At 40.8% G+C, this 13,381-nt stretch overlaps 1 protein-coding gene across 3 annotated transcripts in view; it reads right to left on the bottom strand.

Moving 5' to 3' along the window:
- The window catches only part of LOC138971135 (myotubularin-related protein 13-like), an 86,012-nt gene extending 74,295 nt beyond the window's left edge, over window positions 1–11,717 (bottom strand). For all 3 annotated transcript variants that reach the window (XR_011457175.1, XM_070343765.1, XM_070343766.1), the window contains exon 1: window positions 11,591–11,717. Coding sequence is in view for 2 of the 3 variants with exons in the window: in XM_070343765.1 (XP_070199866.1) it covers window positions 11,591–11,645 (55 nt within the window). In the remaining variant the exon portion in view is untranslated. The remainder of the gene's footprint in view (window positions 1–11,590) is intronic.
- Window positions 11,718–13,381: the final 1,664 nt, after the last annotated feature.

The following is a 13,381-nucleotide window of genomic DNA, read 5'->3' as shown; positions in this document are numbered from 1 at the left end:
AACCTTTCCATGGCTGACGTATCGAGCGGAATCGACGAGGGCTCGAGACGGTACGACAACATACGTACATCAGCACCGGCCTCGCAACACGCACGGAATGCAGACCTCTGTTGTCTCTATCGTCTGTTGAAAAGTGCTGCCAAGGCATTCGCCGGTAAAGCGAGATAGACAATGCTGAAGCCTACGGTTTTATCTCGCACACAGATCGTACCTTATCCCAGTCATAACACACACCCTTGATGCAGTTTCATCGCTTACTACCACCCAACTTTGCATCACACAGAGACACGATTGTTCTGCATTATTAGTTGTGTGCAGTTGTGAGGGTGAGAGCGAGAGAGAGAGCGAGAGCGAGAGAGAGAGAGAGCGAGCGAGAGAGAGAGAGAGACAGAGAGAGAGAGGGAGCGAGCGAGAGAGAGAGAGAGAGCGAGAGAGAGAGAGAGAGAGAGAGAGAGAGAGAGAGAGAGAGAGAGAGCGTGTGTGTGTGTGTGTGTGTGTGTGTGTGTGTGCATGCGGCTGTGTGTTAACGTTCTAAAAACTGTTGATATAATATAGATCTTCCATACCTCAAAACTGGTCACATGAGTTATAAACAAACTTGAAACTTCTAGACGTGTACGTTCCCGGACACGTTGTTTCAATCATAATTCCATTCATATATCAGAATTTGCTTAAAACAAAACAAAAAATCCCATTCGCGCGCGTCTCATTCTGTCAAACTCCGTGTGTGCACTCCACAGTTTTGAGATCATCAACGTCAGTGTTTTCTTCTAATTCCCCTGGAAACAAACCTCACACCCTCCCCCACCCAGCCCAAGCACCCACCCCATCTCTCAACCAAAACCATCGGGAGGAGAGAATGTCTGCTGCAGTCAATATTACTATCAGGGGCAATCAAGCAACCTATTGGAGTCTGCAACAGATAATAAAAACGCCATTTGGTGTGCCCTTTGGGAGTGGAGGCGGTTGTAGGACTCATAAAAAGCTTCTCCAACTGATATACCCCCCACCCCCTCTCGTCATCCCTACACCTTCCCCCTTTCATTGTTTCAACGTTTCCCACCCTGAAATCCATAATATAAATTATTTCACTGGATATCAACCCGTGTGTGTCACACATCAACCTGCATGCTTCTGATAAGATGCTCACCGGCATGTCTCAGACTAGCATAGTCTGCAGTGTTTCTATTCTAGATCAACAAAGCAAAGGGTGGAACGAACAGCTACAAATCTATGCACCCAGACGTATGATATCTATTTTAGTATTATGTGCACGTAACGAATCATCTTTCCGATTTTATACACACTATGAAACAATCATTTGAAATTAACTGTGCATTCTCTTATCTGTTACATCTGATTGCTTCCGGGCGCAATATAATAATGATTAATTCATCACAGGAATTGCGAGTATACGTTATTAGTCGTAACAGGATCTCGACCTAATATGACCCAACTTTTAACAGATTTGAAACCTGATTCAACCAAAGTTGAACTTTACATTACACACTACATTATTTTCATAAACTGTGCAGTGGTTCAAATACACGCACATGATAAAGAAAATTCTTTGCTTCCGGTTTATTTTGTAAATTCTGCACGGTATCCGCATAACAGCTATATTATAACACACATGCAACTCAACACATATATATCCTTCAATCTAACATAAACGTCAGCAGCTGTCTTTTAAGAGCTGCCGCTTTATGTATGTAAAAGATAACCTGAGTTAAACAAGTGCACTTCAACCAAGCACGGGAAGTGCCCCTCGCCTGTTGTTATTCAAGGCAATTTGTCAAATCGCCACCCCTCCGTCGATCTCAACCAATTTTATAACAGCGCCGCCTGTCCAAAGCACAAGGCAGATAAAGCACACAAGCAGATAAAGCACACAAGCAGCAAATTCCCAGTGGAGAAAAAGATCCAAGGTAATAAAGAGCACACCTGCTTGTCCCGGGCATTTATCAAACAAACTCTTCCCTCCTTTCAGACGTAATAACCACCCACCTCACAGTCATTTCCCACATGGAAAACATCTTCTGATGTGCACGTCTGTTGAAAGCCACATGAACAGAAACAGGTGAGAGAATCTGTGATCGAAACAGCTCAAGAGACGGCAAACAGCGCAGCTGCTGTTTTGTTCCCTCAGATAAATCAATCTTTTCCGTCAAAATAACCACCCACCAATTTACCAAAGCTCATCAGCTGGGAGCGATTTTCTCTGCTTGGACTATTGGTTTAAACAAAATGTATTCTGAAAATACAGGGTGACATACATGTATAATAATACGATATGAGCATTTGTTACCACACAACAAGCTAAGCTTATACTAAGTGTGGTTTTAAATATGTACATCTAGAAAGGAATTATTATTTCATGTTATGCCGAGGTCAGAAAATCGCAAAATACCCTTATTAGAAATGTAAAGCAAAGAAAACAAATTGGAATTCACCTGGGAGTGGGAGCACTGATTGAGGTGTAGAAAAAACACACGAAGAAACCTTGGGTAAGTCGCCAGGCACCCTTTCCTCGCAAGACTAATCAAATATCTATAAAGATATCCTTTACTCGCAAGACTAATCAAATATCTATAAAGATATCCTTTACTCGCAAGACTAATCAAATAAGGTGTACAAAAACCACGAAGATACCTTGGGTAAGTCGTCAGGCAACCCTTTCCTCGCAAGACTAATCAAATATCCATAATAGACACTGACAGACACATTGATTAGTCACAAAATTAACGCAAAGATTGTTTCGCCATGCACATTCATGGAGAGAGTGGTAAGGAGGATCAGGGTGCGGGTGTGTGTGTGTGTGTGCGGGTGTGTGTGTATGTGTGTGTGTGTGTGTGTGTGTGTGTGTGTGTGTGTGTGTGTGTGTGTGTGTGTGTCTTTATGTGTCTCTGTGTATATGTGTGTGTCTGTATAGATCTGTGTGTGTGTGTGCAGCTGTTTATTCTCTCTTCTGATCAAACGGCCATCAATAATCATAGACAGCTTTCTGTTTCATTACCAGTACCACACATCCACGTTCCCAAATCTCCCTTCAAGTTGAAGCAACTCAGGCCATGTTTAGGTAAACAGAAGACTCCAAGTCAAAAGCCAGACTCAAGGAAAAAATGCATTCAACGGGCTAGTGCATGATCATTGATGTAGCTTCATGCTGAGGATCCTCCTGGGAAGATTTGTCAGGAAATAAAAAGAAAAGCCCAACAAATCGCCTTGCGGTGACGCAATACAACCATCTCATTCAGGTCAAATAAAGAAAAGAAAAAGAAGAAAAACTACATTAAAGAGGGCCTGGGTATCGTGGAGATTCACTCGTGTCGAGGATTATCCGTGGAAGATTTTTCAGAGGAAGATAAGAAGTCCAACACAAAGCCTTGCGATGAATCCAGCCTAAAGGATCTTATTTTCTTCTATTGTTTTTCGAAGAACATGTTTTCCATTTTTTATTTCTGTTCTTTTAATTGACAACTGTAATCCTGATCTTATCTTTTTTTCTGTGAATTGCAGAGTGCATCAAGGAATTCAAGTTGTTAAAATCCTTTCTCGCCTCAATCGACCTCATTCACACACACACACACACACACACACACACACACACACACACACACACACACACACACAAACACGATCACAGTTTTGCTCAAGTCAGAATCATATTGCTAGTGTGTGTGTGCATGCGTGCGTGAGTATGAGTGAGTGTGGGTGTGTGTGTGTGCGTGCGCGCGTGTGTGCGTGCGTGCATGCGTGCGTGAGTGCGTGAATCTGCACCTTGATCCGTGCATGTATTCCTGTTCGTGCAAATGTGCATTTCGTTTTTGCTATCTAAATTATTAAAGACACAAACGAGGTGTCACGAATTCTTGATGGCCGGACGCATTTGTTAAAACACAATCTTAGAAACCAAACGGTCCGACTCAGTCCAAGCCTCTTGGCAACCCCATTTCGCACGAGGTGTCCACAGTCACGAGAGGCAGGCAAAATCAATTGAATTGTTCGTTAGCATCAAGAGCCTCCCTCACCCCCACCCCCACCCCCCAGCCACAAGTCGGGCTAGCGAGACAGTTCATTTGCAAGCATTCTTTCCAAAAACAGAAAAGGTGGTAGGGACTGTAGAATTGGCACCGGTAGCAAGTATTGCATTGTTGTGGGAGTCTGCGTCCCACTTTCTCGTCTCAAATTCATTAGTAGCTATACAGTACTCGGGGCAGACTTCGCAAATGAAGCCTGGGCAACAACAACACACACACACACACACACACACACTCTCTCTCTCTCATTTCCGTTGTCCATGTGGAGTCCCACAAGGTTCTGTGCTTTCACCAACATTGTTTTCATTCCTGATCAGTGATTAATGAACTGGCACTTGAAATGTTTCAAAACGGTAAACATGGAATACAGTTAACACCTGACGTGATGCAGATTCTCATATTGCTGTTTGCCGACGATGTACTCTTGATATCCTATAGCGCAGCCGGGTTACAGAAACAGATTGATGTGTTAAAACAGTTTACGGATAAGTTTTCCATGACAGTCAACCTGGATAAGACAAAGGTAATCGTTTTTAGAAAAGGAGGATTTTTGGCAGCAAATGAAGCCTGGAAGTACGGAAACGAGGACATAGAGGTTGTGAACAGTTACAAGTTCTTGGGGCTAAATTTCACCACAAAATTGTCATTGACGCAAATGGTCAGCGATCTGGCCTCAAAGGCAAAGATAAGGACTGGTCAAATCCTAAGATGTTTGTGGAGGCTAGGCAACATACCTAGAAGCGTATTTTTTAAAATATATGACGCACAGGTCCTCCCGATCTTAATGTATGGATCTGAGCTGTGGGGATTCCAAAGGTTTGAAGCTCTTGAGAAAGCCCATTTGTTTGCATGCAAGAAGTTTTTGTGTGTAGGACGACAAACACCAAACAAGATGGTATATGGTGACTTAGGCCGCTACCCACTTTATGTCACTTCGTCGGTTCGCTGTATTAAGTATTGGCTGAGAGTGTTACATTTGCCAAGCGAAAGACTCCCAAGGAAAGCATATGACATGATGAAACATTTACAGGGTTATGGCAAGAAAACATGGTCTCATTATTTGAAAGAAATGTTATGCATGTACGGCTTTGGGGATGTCTGGCTGCAACAAGGTGTAGGCGATTTGAATCGATTTATAGCAGTATTCAGACAACGACTGTTTGATTGCTTCCAGCAAGACTGGCACGACAGCATCATGAACTCGGAGCGATTTGAATTTTATTCGCTCTTTAAACAATTTTTTTTGCGCTGGAAATGTTTGTATGTTAGAAAGAGAGAGAGGGAGGGAGAGAGAGAGAGAGAGAGAGAGAGAGAGAGAGAGAGAGAGAGAGAGAGAGAGAGAGAGAGAGAGGAGAAAGAGAAAGAGAGAGAGTTTGTGCTGTGGAACGATAGAGAATGATTGAAAGCCGATAATGTATGTTAGCACTGTATGTTAATTCATGCGCTGGATATGTCTTTAGGTTTAAGAGTGAGTGAGAGAGAGTGAGTGCGTGCGTTCGTGTGAGTATATATGTTAGAGAGAAAGAGATAAAACCGGTTGATTGTCCATAAATACAAACACACCGCATGTATTACTGACCCCCCCCCCCACACACACACACACACACACACACACCCCGTTGAAATGAACCTTGTGTGTTTAATCAATAAAATGTCTTACGTCTTACGTCTCTCATTTGCATTTTATCATCTCACTACACGTACGTGTTTGCTTCAGTTTTATCACCATACGCCTACTACCTTTAGTTTCACTCTCGCCCACAACACACAACTATTGTACTAAGCAATCTTTTGCAACAAGTTTACAACTAACACCAAGGAGGAAGAACACTTTCTCTTATTCTTTGTAGGTGGAGATTTACACTACAGGGAAGATCTTTGCCCGCATCACACTGTGAGTGTGACTACTGAGTACTGTACAGATGTATGCCAAAGATCCAATTAGTCACACAGGCAACCAACATCCAGACTCAAGATCACTGTCCTCATAAATCCTTGGATCGCACAGCTGTTAATATTTCTGCTCTGATCACAAGATTTACATCATACCGAGAATTAAGGCTTTTAGCATTAGTCATGTCATGTACACAGTCAGAATAACGGTAACTAACTCAATAACTTTGAAGTTTCACCAGCAAATGACAGTACACAGAAACAGACAGCTCAGACAAAATGTTCTAATTAAAAACGCTTACACACACACCACACACGACACACACACACTTAAACACACACTCTCTGTACAAAATGGTTTTTATCTAAGAGATAAGGAAGTACAATCTGACCTAATTGAGCAAACACGGCAGAAGTTTTCTTCAATGCTATTACTTGAGTGTTCTTGGTTGTTGATCTGTTTGATCACACTCACAGGCACCCAGATTTTATATCACTATCAGGTGGTCTCAAAAGATACAATCGATTGAGAAACTATCTACACAAAATAATATTATGAAATTGTTATTGTATCAAAAGTATGCTACTTTAGCTTTAAATGTGTCCGTGACTTCATGGGGCTCAAGTTTCACGTTTGTGGATGCAGGTTCAAGGGAGTTTTCTGGGATTCAACCCCAGAATCCCTCCTCCACCCTCATCTCACTGAGGAACCATCTTGCACTTGCAGTACACAGTAGGTATGCTCCCTCTAAACTTTATGTATCTCTCTCTATCTCTCTCTCTTTAAATCCAATCCATCACCCCCCCCCACATGCACACACATTTGACTACTTATTCCTATGAGATGCATCTCTCAAAGCTACATGAGATCTTTCATTGTTGCAAGGTGGAAATGAAAACAAAATCTCACTTTAACAAGAAGTCAACTAAAGCATTTTAAAGCTTTCACACTACAACCATGCACTGTGTATTAACTTATAAATAGTTTTACTTTTCTATCTCAAAACAAGGCTAGCCTGTTGTGTAACATTTGCTTCATTCAGTCAATGAGTCACACACAATGAGTGTTTTTCTTTTAGTTTCAATACCAAATTCAATACGTAAAAAAAAGAAGTATTTTTTGAAACTTTTGCAAAAGTGCTTAACAACAATAAACCTTTGCTTTAAGACTACAGCGGAACCCCCTTTTTAAGACACCCCCCTCCCCCCCCCCCCCCAATTTAAGACTCCCTCCCTTTTAAGACCCTGTTTTCAGACTTTCTGTTCATAACCTCTCTAAATGTACCCCCATTATAAGACTCCCTCCTTTTTAAGACCTGGTTTTTTCAGATTTTGGGAGGTCTTACAGTTAAATGTGGGTTGCACTGTACACTAATGAGGAAGAAAAAAAAATACAACTAATTCACAGTGCTCACAGCAGTACCTGGCCTTAATCAGATCACACTCACAGCATATTCTTTGTCTGACTGATACACAAAATGAATTCCAACAATTGTACCATGCAATTCTATCTCAACAATTGTACCATGCAATTCTAATTTCTGTCTCAAATGCAAATCAACACAGCAGAAACCCGTGACTGGGTCTTATTTCTGCAGCGTGCCACTTTCTTTCTAGAAAGTTCTTTATTTGGTGTTTAACATCGTTTTCAACCACAAAGGTTATATCGCGACGGGGGAAGGGGGAAGATGGGATAGAGCCACTTGTCAAATGTTTCTTGTTCACAAAAGCACTAATAAAAAATTTGCTCCAGGGGCTTGCAACGTAGAACAATGTATAATTACCTTACTGGGAGAATGCAAGTTTCCAGTACAAAGGACTTACCATTTCTTACATACTGCTTGACTAAAATCTTTACAAAAATTAACTATATTCTATACAAGAAACACTTAACAAGGGTAGAAGGAGAAACAGAATCCGTTAGTCGCCTCTTACGACATGCTGGGGAGCATCGGGTAAATTCTTTCTCGTCCCAACCAATATGGGACTCCCCCCAACCAATATGGGACTCCCCCTAACCCGCGGGGTGTAGCTGCCACTGGAGTTTCTGAAAAATGGACTAAGGCGGTGGAGTGTGTCTTTTCAAGAAATGTGTCACTGACAGCCGCAAGCAGGGTGTGTGTGTGTGTGTGTGTGTGTGTGTGTTTACAAAAGAGGATTCAACAGTTATTCTTCACACACTCAATGATTCTGAATAGCCGGACACTAGTCACTCCATCTGCCATGATGAAAAGCACATGGCCTCTCTATTAAAAAAACATTTGTATTTCAAAAGCGTGAATCATATGACTGAGAAGTAAAATGGAGTTGTCTGCTGTACATGAATGCACGTTTTCCAATCTACACAAATCAATCTTTATACAGACAGCTGTGCCAAGGGCTGTTTTTTTATTTGACTGAGGTCTACTATTAAGCATAGTGTGCAGACACACAATGTATCAACTGTGTGCACTACTGCTACTAGTTCAGTAGTTGTCAACCATTTTAGGACTGAGAGACACAGGTGTGGCCTTTTCTCATAAAAGAGTTGTTGTTCCAATTTATTATATTGTATGATATTTTTCTCAGTTTCTTTGTATAGATGCAGGGTAGCGACCTGTAGATAATGTTACCCTCCCCTGCCAACACACACACACACAAGCAGTATCAGCAAGTTGTGCATGCACACATCCACACTGGTACCATGGCATGCATGTACATGCATTGAAACACATTAACAGTATTTTAAGTATTTTAAACACTAAGTGGCTAACACTAACAGACTTACACACATGCACACACACACACACACACACACACAAACACAAACACTGAGAATCAGAAATACAAGGAAAGAATAAAATCCCCCCTTGGATTGTATTTATGGTTTGCTTCTTAGTTGGATACCATGGGTTGACAACTCTCGCCATCAGTACCACCTGACCACTGATGAGACACAATAGTGTCGAACTGATGCTCCCAATAGGCTGTCTGTGAAGGGATACTTATTTCTCTCTCTTTCTCTGCTAAGACTAAGAGATTTTAACAAATCTCGGAAGAAAGTCTCTGCTGACTTTCAATTGTTTCTTTCACAATTTCTGATGTTTGATATCACTACTATATGGTTGAGATCACCAGAAGATAGCACAGTCATCTTTTCTTTTACCGATTAGATCAATAGATGTTTAATTATTCAACAAAAGGAATAAAAGAAGAAAACACTCTTACAACAAGCCAAAGCCCACCACTACTCTGCAAACTGACAAACACTCAAAAACATCTTGTCTAAATTTAATTCAATTACTGAGTGAGTTTCATCCTGTCAAGGAAAACTACAAATAGGCCATTATGAGGAGAAAGAAACTATTTTCTGCCTAAAGGTCTTGACTTCAGTTGAGTAGGTGAAATTACATCTCAAACGAGGAAGCGATGTGCACGAAAAAACAAAAAAGCTGTATTTGAAGCTGTTTTCAGTTTCACACAGTAACATCAAAATGTTGATGCAAAAGACTTTGATTGAATCTGCATTGAGAGGAAATGCACATGAAACTCTAGCCGACTGGGTCTTTGGAAAAATGAATGCATACAGCATGCACACAGTGTGTCATTCATGGTGAATGAAGAGAGGGGGAGATAAGAGGGAATGACAGACGAGTGTCTCAAGTGTCCTCCAGTGACAGTCTGTCGCCCCCATGACAGCTGTGTCCTACAGAGTTACCTAGACCTCAACCTGCCCTTGAATAATACAGGAACGAGTTATGTCAGGTGAGACGAGTCTCGGTTTCACTAGATCATACAAAATGCATACATCATTAGGCCAAAAAAAAAAGAGGTCTGTTTACGGTAACATAGGCCCAAAAAATAGGGTCGGTAGGTCGGGATTTTTTTTTTCCCTCAAAAAAACCATATTTTTACGTTATTTGATTTTTTTTTCTCCCCCAAATGCCAAAAAAAGTCTAGGGTCGCGCGAAAAAAATAGGGTCGGTCGGGTTACCGTAAACAGACTATTTTTTGGGGGGGGCCTTACATGTGCATCATGCTGCACTAGTGTGAGTGTGTGTGTGCACATGCACTATTGTATGCATCAACTGCAGAGGACTTTGACCTGCAGGCTGAGTCATGCCAGCTTTATCAGTTTATGTGTATCTTCAACTACATAAATTAATAGATTATACTAGACACCTCTTTTTTCCAAAGGCACAGACACACACAAACAGATCACACACACACGCATCAACATGCCTGTACACACAACACCGATAGGGCAGTACACAGACACATAAGAAAGGACATGTAATATAAGTGCATATATATATATAGTGTGCATGAGTTGTTAATGCGAAAGAATGTGTATGAGTGCGCCTTGAGTCGCCTTGTGGTGAGATATGTGCGCGTTATAAATTCTCGTATTATATAAAGGTATCATTGTAATTATATTATGCAGTTTTCCACCACTTTGCCAATAGTGAGACTAACAATCGCTAGTTGTAGTAGAACTCCTGCTATACAGCTCAAACACAGACACTCAATCACCAACTTGAGTTCAAAACACGACATTCACTGGCAAGCACCACACATTGCAATGGAAACAAGTTGATTGGCAAAGGAAAGTGGCATAGACTTGTAAAGATTGTAAAAACTCTGCTCCAGGGTGCTTTGTTATAATGTTAACACTCAACTGTCCTTCTCCGTTATGTTGCATTAAAATGTATCCTGAGCATGTCTATGGAATTAGAAAATGGCAACTGCAATGCCATAAAAACAGCTGGTTATAATCAAAAGTAGACAAAGTGTATGGAGCAAAGATCGACAAACTCCTAATAAACCTGGTACTATTAGACTTTGAGCAAACGTCCAATATCAACAATACTGACTTTCGCTGTAACGTTTGTAAAATCATGGCATACTTCTCACAATCACACGAGTCACACTACTCACAGTATTCAGTATATAATTATTCACCCCTTAATTTCCATTTCAACATCATAAACTATGATGATGTAATTGCTGATGTCAGAGACTCAAACAAAACTGCACCAAAGTCTGATATATATATATCTACATGCGTCACATAACCGATGACATATAGTATGACTTAAATAAAAAGTTACTTTTGCTGTTAACATAGATATTAGGGAACTGAAAAGAGTCAGCGTGCTTTTAGTTTTACTCTTACTCTTAGTTTCAACTTCAAGCTTCCTACTCTTATTTTAAGTCGCCTAATGAATGACAAGAAACCATTGGAAGTACAAGAAAGTCAGAAGAAACTAAGAGCGCTATCGTCTCTGCTGCAACCTTGGAAACCGACGCACAGCTGGGCCGATAAAATTAGGATCCACTGAAACGCTCGTCTGCGCTGAAGCGACCGAGCAGGGTAGTCGAGGGGAAGGAATCGCTTCTGAATGCGATCATGCTATGCAAAACACACACAAAATGTTCCCGCTGCCACAAAACAATTGTCCCAGCTCCCAACGAAATCAGATCGTCGCGAAGCAAACCCCAGGTCGGAATATTCGATCGCGAATCTGCTGGCTGCATAGCAAACGACCTGTCAGATCATCGAAGAGCCGATGCAGAGAGCAACTGAAACAAGTGGAAGAGGCGTCGGCCGCATCATAAGTGACTAATCGGACAAAATGACAAACAGGCATGCGGTGAAAATGGATAAAATTACTCACGCTTTTTCTCATGGTCGTATCCCACCACAACGAAGTAGTCCGCCAAGCGAGACATCACAAAATTTCCCCGTAAAGTACTCCTAATCGCGCTCTTCCTCTACGTAGTCGCCATGTTGAATCGTTCCCATCAGTGCGTTGCCCTCTGCATTTCCAACATTTCCGGGGAGTTGTGTTGCACTAGAAAAGACAAGTCTGTAAAGACGAGTTGAAAATAAGATTGCACGAGTAGCTTCCCATCTAGTTTTGACTTCTCGCCGTCCAGCAGTTTTGCTCATAATCAATCATGATATTATTCATACAGAAAATGTGAACATATATGCCATATAACAAACAAGTAACAAGAAAGTGAAAAAAGAAGACAACCTACAACAGAACAACGACAACAACTACAACCAAAAAAACAAGCATGCAAAAACAAAGAAACAAAAAAACACAAGCATCAACATAACATACTGTTGTAAGCATAACTACTGTTGTCCTCAAACAATCTGCTGTAAGACCCATTTTTTTCTTTACATGAACTAACACAAAAAGTAAACAACTGTTTAAACATGTTTTTTTTTTAAAATGCAACCATTTCTTAAGAAAAAGACTACAAAAGAATTTTTTTTAAATGAAACTTTAAATTTACTTCAGTGTTTTTGTGTGCTGACAGTATGCTTATGTCGGTTTCATCAATAAGCACACAATTATGCCTCGAAAGCAAGCAAGCAAGCAAGCAAACAAACAAAAAACAAACAAAAACAAGACGAAAACCATGAGCGATCACATTTCTGCAGACAATAATTATACTAAAGCCCCAAAGTTAAGCAACCTTTTTTTAAACGATACATTTTTTAACTTCATTTAATGAATGAGTCTTATCAATAGTTTATATCGAAAGCGTGTCTATCTGACTTCCTCGTGAGTATATATATATATTCACGATTTTCACCTGTTAAACTCGACAGAAAACTTCATATCTTCAAAACATCGTCTGCTATAGTAGAGCAAACAAGGGATGTCACTCCTAACACAAATTCTGTGTTGACCCTGTTGGGCGCAAAGTAAGAATCCGGGGCAGAGTTGGAATAATCGGGATTTCCCGAAACCTCATTTGATTTCCAACAAAGCGCCGCATTTCCGGAAACGAGCTGCCTCGTTCTAGAAATGGCAACCCTTCGACTGGCACAAAAAAGTATACCCTTTTCACATGTCATGAATAAGGTATATGAAAAAGCAAGGTCTTATACAGGGGAAGTCTTGAATTGGGGGTGTGGGGGTACACTGTGTAACAATTCTCTCAGCCGACACTCACTCAGCGCAGGGACCTATATTAGGTCTATGCTCAGCGCATGCAGCTAGCTAGTTGCTGCTGTCTCGATCTATTTTGAACACAATGATTTTTTTTCTCAGAGTAGAGTGTTAGTTTGTTACAACAGGCTGAAATCATCTTTAATTTGAATCAACATTTTGCAACAATCAATCACATCAATATAGCGCACAGACTGACTTGCAAATTACGTTTCAAGAGCCTAGATTACCACTGCAGTGACAAGAGCCTACTCAGTAAAGGGACGTAATATGCTGTCTCTGCAGCCCAGAGAGACTGTGTGAGTTTACAGATCTCTGGTTTAATATACAATCAGTTAAGACTGAGTAGTAAAAAAATTATTACAATCGATAGTTACCAGTGAAAAGTTAGTATCAGAACACTCTTGTTGTGTTTTTGTTGTTGTAAAATGTAAGATCTGAAACGTTAAAAATTACGTAAAATTGGTGCGTTTTGGTCGAGTGGGATGGGTCGTTGAA

This window comes from Littorina saxatilis, linkage group LG7 (genome assembly GCF_037325665.1).
Source record: "Littorina saxatilis isolate snail1 linkage group LG7, US_GU_Lsax_2.0, whole genome shotgun sequence".
Lineage (NCBI taxonomy): Eukaryota > Metazoa > Mollusca > Gastropoda > Littorinimorpha > Littorinidae > Littorina > Littorina saxatilis.
The sequence above is the reverse complement of the archived record's forward strand: the minus strand, read 5'-3'. Positions and strand labels throughout refer to the sequence as shown.